The sequence below is a fragment of the Dermacentor albipictus genome, unplaced genomic scaffold (assembly GCF_038994185.2).
Source record: "Dermacentor albipictus isolate Rhodes 1998 colony unplaced genomic scaffold, USDA_Dalb.pri_finalv2 scaffold_14, whole genome shotgun sequence".
Taxonomy (NCBI): Eukaryota; Metazoa; Arthropoda; class Arachnida; order Ixodida; family Ixodidae; genus Dermacentor; species Dermacentor albipictus.
In genome coordinates, this window is record NW_027225568.1 from 12,665,821 (window position 1) to 12,684,853 (window position 19,033).

At 50.6% G+C, this 19,033-nt stretch overlaps 1 protein-coding gene across 1 annotated transcript in view; it reads left to right on the forward strand.

The window, feature by feature from the left end:
* The window catches only part of LOC135905862 (whirlin-like), a 639,865-nt gene that overhangs the window by 231,804 nt on the left and 389,028 nt on the right, over window positions 1-19,033 (forward strand). The window contains exon 6 of the mRNA XM_065436976.2: window positions 8,195-8,397. Coding sequence (XP_065293048.2) covers window positions 8,195-8,397 — 203 coding nt within the window. The remainder of the gene's footprint in view (window positions 1-8,194; window positions 8,398-19,033) is intronic.

A 19,033-nucleotide genomic window follows, 5' to 3' on the forward strand; every position in this document is an offset into this window, starting at 1 on the left:
ATAGGAATGTCCGCTCATATTGAATGTCTCTATCTACGCTTTCACTGTGCTGGCTCGGCCCCTTTGATTCCCTCACCACTTGAGCGTGTTCCTCGCCTCTTGTAAGCCAATTCGATAAGGAAGTCTGCTCAATGTAGGCAATGCTATGCGCTTTAAAGCAAAAAAAAAAAGAGTGCCCGCCTATAAACGAGGAGCGCGTTTGATTGGACTTTTCAAACAACGCTGTGGGTTACCGCCCAATGCTTGCGTCAGTGGTCACAAATTTGACGTCAGGAGATTTAAATAAATGCACATAGGAATAGTTTCACGTTATAGGGCCCTAGGCTACGTTATCGCTACCTCGCGAAACGCAAGTGACCCCAGCCCGGCTCGGCTGATTGAGAAACGGCCGATTATCAGAGATAGCATTGCACGCATCCCGAAGTATCCACTTGCGCCACGCAAGTGTCGGCACTGCCATCTCTTGTTCACATCGTTGGTTACTCGCACCGCATTAGGAAACTTCAAGGCACCGCCTTACGTAGTACTTACATTCCTTTCTATAATTTAAGAAGACGCCGTTGTCATAACTTCTGATTGTGAGAAAAGGCATTAATCTTGATTACAATACAAACGCAGCAGTGAAAAGTGGAAAAAGTCGCAGAAGGCTTGTAATGTTGAACTATTATAATTTCAAACAAGCCTGCTTTTTTTTTAATGATGGCCCAAAACACAAATGCCAACACCATCCGAGAGCGATGCAAAAGCTATGAGCTCGCGTTATGGACAAAATATTTTCCTGGCCCCAAACGACGCTAGCCGCTCATTAGCATATTTCGCGTGGTTCGTCGCACCGCACATTATTGCGGAAAATCTCTGTAATGACGGCCCAGCGCAAGGTAACGCAATGTCTAATTAGCGTTTACGAAACGGCCCTTCCTGTTACGCTCCCCACGGCATATTCCTTAACTCAATCAGCAAGGTGACATGGTGCTTACCTTGAATCGCCACCACACATTCACAAAATTGCAGACGCATTGCACTGGCTTCTGTGCGCTACCGGCTCACTTTCTTGTTGAAGCGCTAACTCCACAATATAGCTGCCAAGTACCAAAAAAATGCATGAGTCGGTAAAATTTGCAGCCCCACGACACGTTTCGTCGTCGCAGTCTTGTGCGGAACCCCGTTTTCTGTTGCTCTCATTTCCCGACTATTTTTGCGCGCTTTCGCGAGACGCCGTTCCTGAGACCTTAGGCGATGGAAGAGGAGTCCGCTAGACGTCCGGAGGAGACACACGTCACAGCGTCAAGCGCTCCTAGGAAGCGAAACCACCACATGAGCGACACAGGTAGCGAGGATACCATGCTGTACTACTCTGCTTCAGACGAGGATCTATCGGATGACGGTGACAACTTGACAGTTGTGAGGCAAAATGGAAACAGGAAAATCGTCCCTGCTTCATCGTCTTCAACAAGGATGACGGAGCTGGCAAAGAAGAATGACACGGCTCATACCCTACTCTTCTTGCCTGAGACGCCGACCGACGACCTGAATTGGTTAAACAGGTAAGACATATCTGTCACACTGGAGGCTCTTGTTCCTAATGAGATTACGGATGTGAGAATCAACACCCGTAAGAACATTCTCGCGGCCAATGTCAGGGGCAGAGCAGCGCTGGATAGCTTGAGACAGCCAAGTGCTGGGATAGAATAATGTTCGCACCATAATACCACAGGACATCGATACTTCATCAGGTGTGATTTATGATGTCGATGAGTCAATCAACGACAACGGTCTGCCTTTATTGGCTAAACCGGTCACAGCAGATGTCACTATTATTGAAATCAGTCGCTTTGGATAATCACGTTGTGTGAGGATAACCTTCAAAGGAGGAAGCTTGCCGTCACACGTGAAAGTTTGATTTTTTCGTCATCCAGGGGCGCTATAACGTAAAACTATTCCAATTCTGCTATCAGCCCTCCACGATTGGTCAAAAAACTTTTTTTCGACCACGCCCACTTCACCTGTCTGTCACGCGACGTCACGAAAACCGCAATACCTCCCCATCTGATATGATGTGTACAAACTGATTATGCATGATTTAACAGAAAAAAGAAAAACAGTTATTTCTGATTCGACCCCTATTCGCCATTAGCCCTCGGCTATTGGTAAAAAGATTTCGGGCTGCACCCACTTCACCTTCCTGTCACGCGACGTCAGAAAACCGCACAAACTCATCGCGTCAAAGTGATGCGTACGCGATAAAGACGCTTTAATATGCCGAACAAAACTGAATTTTCTTCGGAATAGCCGCAGGCTGCCCCGTTCTGAAAGGAATGAAAGATGGCTGTCGCTATCGTTGAGACGCTGGCTACTCGCACCTGCCGGAGAGCATGGGTGTAATTGCGTATAATTAAGCTTTTTGCATGGCCCTGTAAGGTTTTTGAACCCTTTCGGCACGTTTACCACCTCATTCTGCCAACTCTTCTTTGCTCAGGGTCAGTTTTAGCGTCATTCTTAAGCTCCCGTTGCTTGCCACCGTTATTTTCGACCAGCCACCACAAGCTAAGTAAGGGAAAGCCGACCGATCGCAGACGCCGGCACCACCCTCTTCATCCGTTTATCGTTTTTGAGTGCACTGGCTCTGCCCCAGTGAATCCCTCTCCACTTGAGCGTTCTCCTCGCCTCTTGTCAGCCAATTAGATACGACAAGCTGCTCAGTGTAGGCAATGTTATTCGTTTTTCAAGCAAACAAAAGTGACCTCCTATGAACGAGGAGAGCGCTTGATTAGTCTGTTCAGACAACCCTGCGGGTGACCGCCCGCTGCTTGCGTCGGTGGTTACGCAAATTAGACGTCAGGAGATTGGAATAGAAACATATTGGAATAGTTTTACGTTATAGGGCCCCAGTGCGACCGTTCGTTTCACGACCACTTCAGTGCCGTAATTGTTTGAAGATAGGGCATGTCAGTGGCATTTGCAAAAATTCGACCATGTGCCCAAAATGCTCTGAGCAGCACAACGGTGATGCTTGGCGTGCGACTGATTTCAAGTATGAGAATTGCTCTGGAAGCATCGTCGAAAGACTGCCCGAGACACAAGATAGAGCTGAAATTCCTAAAACAAATGGTGAGCGACAACTCAACGCACAAAGAAGCCGCCGCCAAAGTGCGACGGCGTCGTGCCCGCCGCAGACGATCTTCGTCTACTAAAAATACTGAGACCGTCGTAAGAATGGTGCTACTTCCAACAGCTGGTGCTCCCTAGACGCTCACCCACACTAGCAACATGACGTCTGGTGACGCATTGTATACATATTCTGCAAACGCCTGGCCTGTACCTTCCAGCATTAAGTTCTCCAGCAGAACAAAGATTGACGGTGAACTGCCAACGCACCAATAACAGCGCAGACCGCGTGCGAGGACAAGACAAGCAAGTAATCGCTATAACCAAGTCTCTAATGAAAGTCATTCGCGTGTTGATAAATGACATGCAGACGCCAACTGCTCGGAGTGCACTGCAAGTGCTGGACGGTCAGGATCCGGTTCTTGCGAGCCTCGAATAGCAAGCACAATGGCTCTACCGCGTCAGCTGTTCTTCAGACAAGTCAAGGAATCGTCTATTATCCAATGGAATTCCCATGGACTGAAATCCCGTATTGCTGATTTTCGACATTACGTTTTCACCAATCACTTCCCTATTATTGCCGTATGTGAACCGAACCTACAGAAACCCTTCCGTATCTCAGGCTATGTACCTTATGTGTCATCGAGTTGTAATGAAATTAGCAAGGTGACCATCTACATACGGTGTGAACTGACTTACATTGTTCATCCAGTGCTGTCACATAACGGTAATCAGTATGTCTGTTTGACCGTGAAAAAGCGCAAACTTTCATTTACTCTAGTGGGCGCTTACCTTTCTCCATCAAGTCGTTTCGACATACAGAGGCTGAGTGGCATTATAAAGGTGACACCTGGTCCATGGATTGTTGCTGGGGACATTAACGCACATCATTCACTTTGGAGAAGCGTCAACGTAAATTCCAAAGGAAGAAACCTCGTTTTCTTTGCCTGTGACCACGAACTTTGCTTTCTAAACGACGGCACTTCCATGTTTCTGCGCGGCTGACGTACAGTAGTTTAGACTTCGCTTTTGACTCGCAATGCCTCACTCGCCGCATCCCTTGGTTCGCAGATATAGAAACTCACCGAAGCGGCCACTTTCCTACCTACCTGAAGATTAAAGGCCTAACCAAATCCGTCCCATCTAATTTTAAACAACCAATACATTGGCCCGTGTTTAAATCATTTATGGAGGAAATTCAGATCGCCAAGGCTATGCAGGATGCTATGCGTTCATTTCGGCCATTGGAGACATACACAGATTTTGATGCGGAAATACAGAGCCTCCGCGAAATCCGCCGGCGAGCGGAGCGACGGTTCAGACAGACTTAATCGGTTTACGACCATAAATAGGCCAGACGCATTCAAAAGAAAATTCAACGTCGTCTTGCTGTGCTGCATAATCAACGCTGGAAATCCTTTTGTGCGTTTCTCGATCCGCGTAAACCTCTGTCAGTTGTCTGGAGAACAGTCTGCGGACTTCGAACACCTCCTCAACAGCGCCGCCCATTTAAATCTCTAGCCCTCCATCAAGGACGCCGAGAAGTCGGCGTAGCAGAAGATTGCTGGGCAAGGATCGCGGGCCTGGCGTTACAACCTTGCACACCTATTCCTATTGTTGTTTCCGGCTCTCGAGACCCTTGTGTGGACGTTTCTTTTTCCATGGAAGAACTGGAGGCCGCACTCGCTAAGTGCAGGCGATCTTCGTCACCAAGACCCGATGACATCTCATTCTCTGCGCTTGCAAACCTTGGTAAAGAGGCCAGATATGAACTTCTTGGTCTGTACAACGCATCAGTTCGTGACGGTCTGGTCCCTACCTCGCGGAAATCCAGTCGCCTTGTTCCACTCCTCAAGCCTGGCAAGTCTCCACTAAAATTGTCATCTTACCATCCGATAGGAATGACCAGCTTTGTCAGCAAGGTAATGGAGAGAATAATCCTTACACGGTCAGAATGGTACTTGGAATTTTACAACATTTATCCAGAGCTAATGGCTGCCTTTCGACGCGGACGCTCCTCAATAGATAGCGTTATTGACCTTATAACATATGTACAGCACCAGAAACATCTGAAGCGAATCACTGTGGCGTTATTCCTTGATGTTAAAGGCGCGTACGACAATGTCCATCATCATGCGATTCTGGGCGCCTCAGAAGCTGTAGCCATTGGTGTACATGCCTTTCGCTTGATACGCAGCTATTTGAATGGAAGATCTTTTTTTATTTTGACTGAAGATGGACCGACGCCGTCAAACGCCGTCAAACCCTATGCCAGTCGTGGTGTACCGCAAGGCGGAACACTCAGCCCGACCCTGTTCAACCTGGTGCTCGTTGGTCTTGGCGATTCATTACCGCAAACCGTTCAGCTCTCTGTATATGCAGACGACATTTGCATATGGGCTTCAGGAGTGACACGTGTACAAGTCCGTGCACGACTTCAGAAGGCTTCCACGGCCCTGTCAACATATCTAAGAAGGAAAGGCCTGGAGCTTTCCCCTGAGAAATCTGCACTCGTTGCTTTTACTCGCAAAGCGATGGCCCCGTATGCTTTGCGGATTAATGACCAAACTGTACGATACAGACGAACGCACCGCTTTCTTGGCGTCATCATTGATAGGGACTTGTCTTGGAGCCCTCACGTCTCCTACATGACAAAGCGTTTGGCCGCCATCGTGGACCTTCTTGCATTTCTCGGCAGCAAGTGCTGGTGCACAACAGTTCCATCAATGTTGCAGCTATATAAAGCATTGTTTTGGGCTTCCTGTGGTACAGCTTACCTTTACGAGGAAATACTTGCGCTACAAATATCCGCAAACTTCAGAGTGTGTAAGCATAAGCACTGAGAACTTGTCTCGGTCTCCCCAAAACTACGTCATCGATTGCGACAGTGGCCATTGTCGGAGACATTCGTTTGACAGTCTTTATAGATACAGATGTACTGAGAGCACACATCCGACACCTGACTCGGATTCCCTCACACCATCTTGCTTGCTTGCCAGCAAAGAGGCCACATTCAACTTTTGCCAAAAGTGTTGTAAGACATCAGTCCTACTTGCCATCGGAATTTACGCCTGCTGCACGATTATCAGACCCATTGTGGTGTCTGCACTGGCCGCAAATGCAATTGACAATTCCAGGAATAAGAAAGATAGCTGGAACGCCATCGCAAGCTTTGAAACACGAAACTTTGGAACACATTCACAACGTGCACAAATTCCGGCAACACGTCTACACAGATGGTTCGGTAAAACTCAATAGCTCAGCTGCTGCAGTCATCATTCCGGCAAAATCTGAAGAAATCAAATTAAAAGCTCCATGTGCAACCACATCGACGGGTGCTGAACTTGCGCCACTCCATGCTGCACTTAATTTCATTAATCAGGAACCACCGCAACAATGGACAGTCTTTAGTGACTCCAAGGCAGCCCGTCAGTGCATACAAAGCGCAACACGCTGCGGACCCAATGAATAACTGGCCTCAGAAATTCGACACATGTATCATCGCAGCCATAAGAAGGGACACAACCTAATCTTTCGATGGCTTCCAGGACATGGCACCATCAGCGGGAATGACCACGCCGACGAAGCCGCCTGATCTGCACATAAAAGTGGTCAACGTGTCTTGATTCCGCTTTCGCGAACAGGCGCTGCGGCTGGGCTGCGACTGATGTCCCGTGAACGTGCTTTGCCTCTGCGGTACTCGAACGCTTTCATCATGTGTAGTTTGCGTTCGTTGCCTCCGGACATACGATGCACCTACCGGCTGGGTTACCACGACGCGAACAGACGATGTTGTAACAGACCATCTGTGGCTAGGCGTTGCATTTACGAACTCGTATGCTTTCCTTATTTGAATGGCAAACAACCCCACCTGCATGCGCCGCATGCAAAAACGATGAGACGCTTGTACATATCATCTGTGTCTGCCCGCGATATAGTGCCGAGAGGAAAGCGTTGTGCAGAGTACTGGAGCAGTTGGACAATCGTCCACCATCAGAACTCAAAGCTTTAGGTCAATACTGTCACAGAACATCGGCGCTAAAGGCATTACTCGCGTTATTAAGGTTCCTACAATCTGCGGGGCTTCTCGATAGAATGTAAGAACGCCGCCCCCTACCGCTCTGCAGTGTACGTGCTTTGTTCGTGCTCGTCTCTGTTTCTCTCTATCTATCCATTCCGCTCTCTTTCTCTTTTTATCCCCCTTCACCTTTGCCACCGTGCAGGGTAGCCAACTGGAACTGCCTCTGGTTAACTTATCTGCCTTTCTATGCGTCCTTTTCGACCTCTCTCTCTTGATGAAAATGCAAAATTAAATTTTTGTAATACTTCCCTTTCCCAGCACAGATTTCAAGACACGTGAGCTCTCGACAGCCAATCAGAGAGCCAACATGGCGGTTAATGGCGGCCGTGCAGCCGCCATGCGTGTCGAGAATAGAGCCCAAGGGCATTAGGCATGCTTTCCAAAGGCTCCGAACTGCGATAAGGCTGCATACTCCGGCATGACTTTAGTGTATTAAACGATTCAAGCTTAGCGTCGCCTGAAGCCACGCTCCATCTCCAGAGATATCTCGCCTACTGAGGCCCTGCAAGGAACAACGTTAAATTAGTATTGATCATAATATAAGAGTGCGCGAGTCTCACTCCCTCTCTCTCTCTCTCTGTGCGTGCGCGCGTGCGTACGTATGTATACGTGTGTGTGTGTGCGCGCGCGTGCGAGTATGTACGTGTGTGTGTTTGTGTGTGTGTGTGTGTGTGTGTGCGTGTGTGCGCGCGCGCGCGCGTGTGTGTGCGTGTGTGTGTGTAAGTGTGTGTGTGCGTGCCTGCGTGTGTATGCACGGCGTGCGTGCGCCTGTGTGTGTACGTGCGTGCACTAGGTGTGCGTACGTGTGTGTGCGCGTCCTTATGCGCGTAAATGTGTCAATCGGGGAAGCATTGACCGACTAGAATCGCTTGTGTAGAATTTCTCGATCGCCTGGTTGCCGCATGTTGCGCCCTAGCTTTTCCATTTCAGAGCGGCGGGCAAACTAGCTGAGCAGGGAGAGAGAGAATCAACTGCGTTTCTCATGCGCCACTCGCCACTGCGGCGCAGGTGGGGGACGAGATCCTGTCGGTGAATGAGCACGACCTGAGTGAGCTGACGCACGACGAGGCTGCCGACGTGCTCCAGCACGCACCGCGCATGATACTGCGTGTGCGCCGCCTGGGCAAGGTGCCCTGCGACCCTGCCCTGCTGGCTGACGGCGACGATGACGAGCACGACGACCACACTCGGAGAAGCGTCCAGGACTGCAGGTGGGCGCACACAGAAATATAGAACGTGCGGGCTTGACTTTCAATGACGTCGTTCTTGACCACCATAGTTGAACGAAGTCCGACAGTGCCCTTTACGTCTATGCCAAAACAGTATACAGAGGCTATAGCTCTGGCTGCCGGGCTGCAAAACCAACTGCGATGTGGCCTTGCTCACGGGCTGATTGATCTTTGTTTGGGTGCGGAGGCCTGTGGAAGCCCTGAAAGCATCGCGCACCTTGTCGGATGCATGCAGCATTGCCACGCAGCAATTATTAGAGAGTTTTAGTTTAGGGGACGCAACCGGCTTGCGTACGCAAGAGCTAGGGGCCACGCTACTGCGCATGCGCAGACCCCTACGTCATGGTCTGCGCATGCGCAGTAGCGTCGCCCCTAGTTCTTGCGTACGCAAGCCGCTTGCGTCCCCAACACTAAAACTCCCTATTGTCAACAATCGTGTGTGCTTCTTTTAGATGGGCGTGCGTGGTACTTTTGTGTCATGAATGCTAAGTGACGATAAAACACGCGTTGCGCTTTTCACGATTATTTTCTCATGGAAAATTTGCAACTTTGTGGGTGTACGAATTTTCAACCATGAATATTTATAACTGAGTTCAGTGCCGGGTAACCACAGAATCTGACTCGGCTTCATGTTAAAATTGAGTTAAATTCTCTGGTATTACGTGCCAAAACCACGATACAGGATCATGAAACACGGCGTAGTTGGCGTCTGCGGATTAACTTTGACCACCTGGGGCTCTTTAACGTCCACCCGATGCATGGCACGCGAGTGTTATTGCATTTCGCTCCATTTTCATTTCAAGTTCTCGTTGCCTTTTGCGCATAAAACAAGCTAAACAAATGGAAGGAAAAGCCCGCTCCTACAGAAAGCAATTATGGGCGTAGGCCACTTGAAAATAAAATAGATGGGGTTGTCAAGTACTGCCCAAAGTGCTTCTTTAATCAGAAAAGCAACTATTGGAAAATTAAAGGATGGGCACGGTAACTCCAGGGGTCCTATGGCCTGGTCAGCGATATTCATTTATTCAGCGATATGCATCTTTATTTAATGAATATGTGTTCCAAATATGTGGATGACACGGAGAATGATACGACTGCTCTCAGGTGCCCGTGGTGTGGGAAATGTGGACGCCGTGAACCGTGATCCTAACATCCTAACACAGTTAGCCCCTGGTTGATCTCAGAGTGACAGAAGGATGCCTGAAAGCATCTGGAGAAACATGGTTATAAAAAAAAAGGCCACCAGATTGCGATTTATCAGCCGATCAGACGGCTGTGTCCCAACAAACAACGGTAAAAACGAACCGGTTGAGGATTGGGCAAGTTGGTATTGCATTCTAAAACTGGAACAGCGCAACATGGAAAGGAAGAAACATGCCGAGCCGGCCAGATGAAAGAACAGTTCTTCGTTTATACGTTGCGCTGTACAAGTTTTAGAATTTAAAAACCGACCAAGTGTCGGCATATGAGAAGAGCAATGGAGTCTATGGAAAATAAGAAACATGAAAGGGGTGAATGAACAAATATACAGATGCAGAGGAAACAGTGCCCGTGACGCCCGTGACGTTAGGCAGGTCGTTTTGTAGGGCCGGTGAAAAGCGAACGGGCTTCTAAGTTGGACGCCATCTCGGCCTTGCAAACGCGACCCGCGCACTAAATAGCGTGAAAGGTGCGCATGGAAAAGTAATCAACAAGGAAATGGAAAAAAGAGCGGGAGTAAAAAGAAGAACAACAAAATAACATAATTGGGACAGATTCGAACTCCTGAATCCGTCTAATCGGCCATCGAAATGCGGTCGCCGCAGCCGGAAAATCATCCCGCGCCCTCTTGCTTAGCACTGCGACACCAAAGCCAATATGTCAGCGCGTAGGATGCTTCACGTTTGGTCTGCCTACAGGTCGTTTGACTGGATAGTACGGTGTGTATAGAAACTCGGTTGCTTGTTACCATCATCATCATCAGCAGCAGCAGCAGCAGCGGCGGCGGCGGCGGCGGCAGCAGCGGCAGCAGTCGATTTTGTGTCCACTGCAGTACGCAAGCTTCTTCCAGCGAAATCCAGTTACACCTGTCTTGCGCTAGCTGATTCCAGTTTGTGCCTGCAAAATTCCTAATTTCATCCCCTTCCGTAATTTTCTGTCGTCCTCTACTACATTTCCCTTCGCTTGGCACCCATTCTGTAACTCTAATGGTTCACCGGTTATCTACCCTACCCATTGCACGGCCTGCCCAGCTTAATTTCTTTCTCTTAATGGTAATTAGTATATCGGCTATCCCTGTTTGCTCTCTAATCCGCACCACTTTCTTCCTGTCTCTTAACGTTACGCCTAGCCTTTTTCGTTCCATTGCTCCTTGCGCGGTCTTTGACTTGTTCTCGAGATTCTTTGTTAACCTCGAAATTTCTGCCCAACATGTTAGCACCGGTTGAATGCAATGATTGTACTTTTCTTTTCAACGACACCGTAAAACTTCCATTCACGGTTTGGTAATGCCTGCCTTATGAACTCCAACAAATTTTTATTCTTCTGTAAATTTCCTTCTCTTGATCAAGGTCCCCTGTGAGTAACTGTCCTAGATAAACGAACTCCTGCACCAGCTCTAGACGCTCAGTAGCGATCAAGAATTCTTGTTTCCTTGCCCAGCTAGTGATCACTACTTTTGTCTTCTGCATATTAATGTTCAATTCCACTCTTACACTGTGTCTGCAAACCGAAGGTTGCTGAGATATTCGCCGTTGATTCTCACTCCTAAGCCTTCCCAGTTTAATAGCTTGAATACTTCTTCCAAGCACGCAGTGAAATGCATTGGAAAGATTCTGTCTCCTTGTCTGACCCCTTTCTTTATAGGTATCTTCCTACTTGGGGAGAATTAAAGTAGCTGTGGAATCTCTAGATATTTTACATTCTTTTTGGTTAAGATCCTCGATCATTTGTTGCAATTCGACCCCGGTGTTATTGTAGATGACAATGTTATCTGCAAACTGAAGATTGTTGCGATAATTGCCGTTTTTACTCACTCCTAAACCTTCCCAGTCTAATAGGTTGTATACTTCTGAGCATGCATTGGTGAGGTTGTGTCTCCTTGCCTGAATCCTTTCTTGATACGTTATTTTCTACTTTTTTGTGGAGAACGAAGGTAACTGTGGAATCTTTGTAGATGTTTCCCAAGATATTCACGTATGCCTCCTGTACTGATTACGCATTGCATCAATGACTGGTGGTATCTGTACTAAATCAAATACATTTTCATAATTTATTTGTTTATTCAGTTACCCTAAAGGCTCAGAGTGGGCATTATATAGGGGGGAAATAATAACAAAACGAAGAAGCATTGCAACTCACTGAATATAACTACGTGATGCGAACAAACAAAAACAAAACGGGAAGAGGAAGAGTAAGCGCGATACCAGACAATGAATCTAGTACATACTACAGCGAACAAAATTATTAGCAAATGCACAATGGTGCAAACGTGAATGTCAAACAACAGAGCGAGAATGACAATGTCCAAGTAACCTCTAAGAGGGCCTGCAGTTTCCAGGTACTCGGAACTGAGTGCCCGGAACCGAAGAGGGGATCTGCGGTTTAAAACTGCAGGAACCAAAAATAAGACAGTAGCATGACACAAGTGAACTGAATCTGAAAGTGATAGAAGTAGGAAACAAAATCAATAATGTTCCTAAGAATGGGCTCTTTAAGTGGCTAACAAATTTATCATAATTGGTAAGACATGCAACATCTGCTGAAAGCTCATTCCAGTGTTTGCCAGCGACAACAAGTGGCGAGTAAAAAAAATATATCAGGGCCCTTCCACTTTGTGAAGAAGGATCACAAGCGGCGCTGTGTATGTGGGCCCCTTAATGGCGTACTGCACCTCCGCCTTGGCTCGGCCCGGCATTGCACTATCTTCGGGATCGGCCCACATATGGAGAATGCTTGACGTCTGCTTCACCTCCGCCGCGGGTCAGGCCGGCGTTGCACTGTCTTCGGAATAGGGCCACGTATGGGGAGTGCTTAATGCCTGCTTCACCTCCGCCGCGTGCCGTTCGGCATTGCACAATCTTCGGGATCAGGCCACGTATGGAGAATGCTTGACGTCTGCTTCACCTCCGCCGCGGGTCGGGCCGGCGTTGCACTGTCTTCGGAATAGGGCCACGTATGGGGAGTGCTTAATGCCTGCTTCACCTCCGCCGCGTGCCGTTCGGCACTGCACAATCTTCGGGATCAGGCCACGTATGGAGAATGCTTATCGCCTGCTTCACCTCCGCCGCGGGTCGGGCCGGCGTTGCACTGTCTTCGGAATAGGGCCACGTATGGGGAGTGCTTAATGCCTGCTTCACCTCCGCCGCGTGCCGTTCGGCACTGCACAATCTTCGGGATCAGGCCACGTATGGAGAATGCTTATCGCCTGCTTCACCTCCGCCGCGGGTCGGGCCGGCGTTGCACTGTCTTCGGAATAGGGCCACGTATGGGGAGTGCTTAATGCCTGCTTCACCTCCGCCGCGTGCCGTTCGGCATTGCACAATCTTCGGGATCAGGCCACGTATGGAGAATGCTTGACGTCTGCTTCACCTCCGCCGCGGGTCGGGCCGGCGTTGCACTGTCTTCGGAATAGGGCCACGTATGGGGAGTGCTTAATGCCTGCTTCACCTCCGCCGCGTGCCGTTCGGCATTGCACAATCTTCGGGATCAGGCCACGTATGGAGAATGCTTGACGTCTGCTTCACCTCCGCCGCGGGTCGGGCCGGCGTTGCACTGTCTTCGGAATAGGGCCACGTATGGGGAGTGCTTAATGCCTGCTTCACCTCCGCCGCGTGCCGTTCGGCACTGCACAATCTTCGGGATCAGGCCACGTATGGAGAATGCTTATCGCCTGCTTCACCTCCGCCGCGGGTCGGGCCGGCGTTGCACTGTCTTCGGAATAGGGCCACGTATGGGGAGTGCTTAATGCCTGCTTCACCTCCGCCGCGTGCCGTTCGGCACTGCACTATCTTCGGGATCGGCCCACATATGGAGAATGCTTGACGTCTGCTTCACCTCCGCCGCGGGTCAGGCCGGCGTTGCACTGTCTTCGGAATAGGGCCACGTATGGGGAGTGCTTAATGCCTGCTTCACCTCCGCCGCGTGCCGTTCGGCATTGCACAATCTTCGGGATCAGGCCACGTATGGAGAATGCTTGACGTCTGCTTCACCTCCGCCGCGGGTCGGGCCGGCGTTGCACTGTCTTCGGAATAGGGCCACGTATGGGGAGTGCTTAATGCCTGCTTCACCTCCGCCGCGTGCCGTTCGGCACTGCACAATCTTCGGGATCAGGCCACGTATGGAGAATGCTTGACGTCTGCTTCACCTCCGCCGCGGGTCGGGCCGGCGTTGCACTGTCTTCGGAATAGGGCCACGTATGGGGAGTGCTTAATGCCTGCTTCACCTCCGCCGCGTGCCGTTCGGCATTGCACAATCTTCGGGATCAGGCCACGTATGGAGAATGCTTGACGTCTGCTTCACCTCCGCCGCGGGTCGGGCCGGCGTTGCACTGTCTTCGGAATAGGGCCACGTATGGGGAGTGCTTAATGCCTGCTTCACCTCCGCCGCGTGCCGTTCGGCATTGCACAATCTTCGGGATCAGGCCACGTATGGAGAATGCTTGACGTCTGCTTCACCTCCGCCGCGGGTCGGGCCGGCGTTGCACTGTCTTCGGAATAGGGCCACGTATGGGGAGTGCTTAATGCCTGCTTCACCTCCGCCGCGTGCCGTTCGGCATTGCACAATCTTCGGGATCAGGCCACGTATGGAGAATGCTTGACGTCTGCTTCACCTCCGCCGCGGGTCGGGCCGGCGTTGCACTGTCTTCGGAATAGGGCCACGTATGGGGAGTGCTTAATGCCTGCTTCACCTCCGCCGCGTGCCGTTCGGCATTGCACAATCTTCGGGATCAGGCCACGTATGGAGAATGCTTGACGTCTGCTTCACCTCCGCCGCGGGTCGGGCCGGCGTTGCACTGTCTTCGGAATAGGGCCACGTATGGGGAGTGCTTAATGCCTGCTTTACCTCCGCTGCGTGCCGTTCGGCATTGCACAATCTTCAGGATCAGGCCACGTATGGAGAATGCTTATCGCCTGCTTCACCTCCGCCGCGGGTCGGGCCGGCGTTGCACTGTCTTCGGAATAGGGCCACGTATGGGGAGTGCTTAATGCCTGCTTCACCTCCGCCGCGTGCCGTTCGGCACTGCACAATCTTCGGGATCAGGCCACGTATGGAGAATGCTTATCGCCTGCTTCACCTCCGCCGCGGGTCGGGCCGGCGTTGCACTGTCTTCGGAGTAGGGCCACGTATGGGGAGTACTTAATGCCTGCTTCACCTCCGCCGCGTGCCGTTCGGCACTGCACAATCTTCGGGATCAGGCCACGTATGGAGAATGCTTATCGCCTGCTTCACCTCCGCCGCGGGTCGGGCCGGCGTTGCACTGTCTTCGGAGTAGGGCCACGTATGGGGAGTGCTTAATGCCTGCTTCACCTCCGCCGCGTGCCGTTCGGCACTGCACAATCTTCGGGATCAGGCCACGTATGGAGAATGCTTATCGCCTGCTTCACCTCCGCCGCGGGTCGGGCCGGCGTTGCACTGTCTTCGGAATAGGGCCACGTATGGGGAGTGCTTAATGCCTGCTTCACCTCCGCCGCGTGCCGTTCGGCACTGCACAATCTTCGGGATCAGGCCACGTATGGAGAATGCTTATCGCCTGCTTCACCTCCGCCGCGGGTCGGGCCGGCGTTGCACTGTCTTCGGAATAGGGCCACGTATGGGGAGTGCTTAATGCCTGCTTCACCTCCGCCGCGTGCCGTTCGGCACTGCACAATCTTCGGGATCAGGCCACGTATGGAGAATGCTTATCGCCTGCTTCACCTCCGCCGCGGGTCGGGCCGGCGTTGCACTGTCTTCGGAGTAGGGCCACGTATGGGGAGTACTTAATGCCTGCTTCACCTCCGCCGCGTGCCGTTCGGCATTGCACAATCTTCGGGATCAGGCCACGTATGGAGAATGCTTATCGCCTGCTTCACCTCCGCCGTCGGTCGGCCCAGCATTGCACCAGCTTCGGGATCAGCCCGCGTATGGGTAGTGCTTAACACCTGTCTCACTTCCACCGCGGGTCGGCCCGACATTAAACTACCTTCGGGATCGGCCCACATATGGGGAATGCTTAACGCCTGCTTCACCTCCGCCGCGGGTCGGGCCGGCGTTGCACAACCTTCGAGAACATGCCCGCGTATGGGGAGTGCTTAATGTCGGCTTCTCCTCCGCGGCGGCTCTGCTCAGCATTGAGCTAACTTCGGGATTGGCCTACGTATGGGGAGTGCTAAACGCCTGCTTTACCTCTGCCGCGGGTCGGGCTGACATTGCGCTACCCTCGGGATCGGCCCACGTATGGGCAGTGCTTAACGCCTGCTTCAACTCTGCCTCGGGTCGGCTCAGGGGAACCTGGTAGCCTCAGCCTCCATCCGCGCCACATGCAGCGCAGCAGCAGAAGCAGCAGCAATCGCTCTCGCACTTCGCGACGCTGAGAGCAATGGAAGGTCCGCCCGTGTCCTTACTGACTCACAAGCGGCTTGTCGTTTATACCTGAATGGAACACTCCGTATACAAGCCATTCGAATCCTGGGCCGCACACTACAATGTACCCACGGTATCGTCTGGTGCCCCGGGCACGAAGGCCTGCGGGGCAACGAAGAGGCGGACTGCGAAGCTCGAGGTCTCACTAGCCGAGCGGCAGACCACACCGTTCTTCAGCCCCCGACAAACCGACGAGCGACCCACGAGTTATTAACGACAGGTCAACAAATACTACAGGACCAACGGCTCGGAAGAACGCAATACACTCCCCCACACAAAGCTCTCAATAAGCTCCAGGCTAGGGACTGGCGTCGCCTGCAAACTAACACATACCCACACTTGTCTCGTCTACACGCAATCTACCCAGACAGTTATACGTTCCGAACATGTCCCTGGTGTAGCAACCAGACAGCGACACTCGCGCACATAACACACGAATGCACCGACCGTCCGGGCGACGCAATTTCGCCGCGAGTCACAACACACACACTCACTACGTGGTCTTGGGAGGTGAGACTCTCCGAACTGGACCTGGGAAGCCAACTGGCGACCCTCGACGAGGCCCGGCGAGCCGCGATCGCCAGTGGAGCCCTGTCAGAGGGAACCACCCAGTAATAAACCGCGCAACGGTTTCTCCAATAATAAAGTTCCTCCTCCTCCTCCTCCTCCTCCTCCTCCTCCTCCTCGGCATTGCACTATCTTCGGAATCGGCCCACGTATAGGGAGTTTTTTGCTTACCACAACGACATGAAAATTTTCTTGAGCGCCAGAGGTATACAGCTTCGCTGTAGAAATGGTTGTATTGCGCATATATAGGCTGCACTTCAAAGGAATGGTCTGGTCGAGGAAAAACACGATAAGCCGGCTTGATGTAGCGGGTGGCGAAAGGCAAATGACTGTCATAAAGCTGTTGGAAAAAAAATTACCGACGATTACGTTACTTCCTAATGCGAAATTTGAGCGCAGCAAATAAGCTGTTTCACCTTTTCGATAGATTGAGGCAAAGAAATCGAGCAACACATGTATGCGCTATCACAGAATTTTTTTTTATTTTTCACACGTATTCCTTTAACAAAGACTCCACTAACAGTTCTTGACAGTCATGAAGGAAGCTTTGTGGTCGGAGAAATATACTGATATATGTTCGACTTGGTACACCAATGCTTGATTCTCAAAGACGAGATCTATACAAGTGCCTCGCGAGGTTGTCACAGCCGTGGGACGCGTTACGAGCGAGAGGAACGGGATGTTCTCCCGCATAAGTGTTAGGAAATTGCTGTTTGTCTTTATGTCAACATTAAAGTCCCCCACTACTAACATCGGTGTGGATCGATGGACGGTTAATGCGAGCTGCAGGAGGTGCACGACGTCTTTCGTGAGTGCGGTAGGGGCGAAGTAGGCAGCTACTACCAGCAAGCCGTTGGGCAACTTTGCGGCGCACAATTCGCCAACTTCAAAGTTCGAGCCGGCGCTTTGACAACCGGAAACTCGCAGGAAGAGGTGGGAAGGGGGCGGCGTGTACACCCAGCGGCAAACGATGGGGGCAGAAGCGCGTGCAGCAAGCGGACAACACGATAAAGGGAGGAGGGAAGAGATAGCAGCGACTGACTGATGCCGCTGACGCCGATAGTGAGTCAACCCCAGCTGCGGAGTTGGTTTCAGGGACAACGCCGCCGATGCCGACACAAACAATATGATACCCTCGCTTCCGCAGCGCTAAGAACCAGGGGGGGGGGACCCTTTCCTCCTCTTTCTGCATGGCGGCGACGGCGTTCTATGCAGTCACGTTATCTTCACTCTCTAGCGGCGTCAGCGGCATCCAGCGGTATCAGTCGGTCGCTGCTAGCGCTGGGGGGATGAAAGGGGGGCGGAGCTGGTTACGAGGCCGACGACGACGACGACGACGACGACGCGAAACCCAGGAACGGACGCCAAAGAGCTGCGCTCTAAAAGACAGCAGTGCCTGACGCCGGCGCTCTGCAAGTCAAGGTAATTTGAGCGATGTTTTTATTTCCGTTACGCTAAATGGCCGAGAGTACTTCCTTGCAGTGGAAGGTACGGCTTTGTTTTGAAGCGATTCTTGTTTGTTGATTAGGTATATTTGATGAGGGTTCTATATTATATGTGCATACTCTATTTTCGATCTTACTAATATAGTGTAAGCTAGCAGTTTTGTATCGGTGTTAGCAGAGTGTAGGTTGCACCTAATAAAGCCGAGTGCGCGGGATGGTTTGCTAACCACCTCATCAATGTGGAGATTGCATGAAATATACGATGTCAAATGAATCCCCTAAATATTTTACATTAGGCACCCTTTAGATAAGCATGTTATATAATGTGTAATGGCCTTAGACTGCGGTGTTTGATATAGTAAGTACAATAGCTGTTGTTTTTAAAAGATTTATTCCCATCTGCCACATTTCGCACCATTTATTAATTTTGTTTATATCATACTGGAACCTGTCAACATCCGAGGTATTAGTGACCGCTCTGTATATCGCGCAGTCGTCTGCAAACAATCGTACTGTAGAGCATATGTTCGCGTTTAGGTCGTTAACGTATATTAGAAATGAAATCGGGTCAAGTACGGTTCCCTGAGGCACCCAATATTTGACTCGTCCTAATTGAGGTAGGGGGTTGACTTACAGAAACTGTATGTGAGTGGCCGGTAAAAAGCTTTCCATCCACTTGACAATTTTCGTGTTTGTGTTTAGGTGTGAAAGTTTCTTTAATAAGCGAATATGAGGAACCTTAACAAAAGCTTTCTTGAAATCTATAAACACGGCATGTACTTTTGATAAACAATGTATGGCGTTATGGAGATGAGCAATAAATTCGAACAACTGCATTTCGCAGGAACGTCCGTTTAGAAAACTATGCTGATTATGGAAGAAAAAAATGTGCTTCGTTAGGTGTTTCATAACTGCTCATGATATGATATGCTCTAGAAGTTTGCAAGTGATGTTAGTGAAATAGGTCTATAATTCGTAGCTGTTGAAGTGTCACCGGATTTTACTAC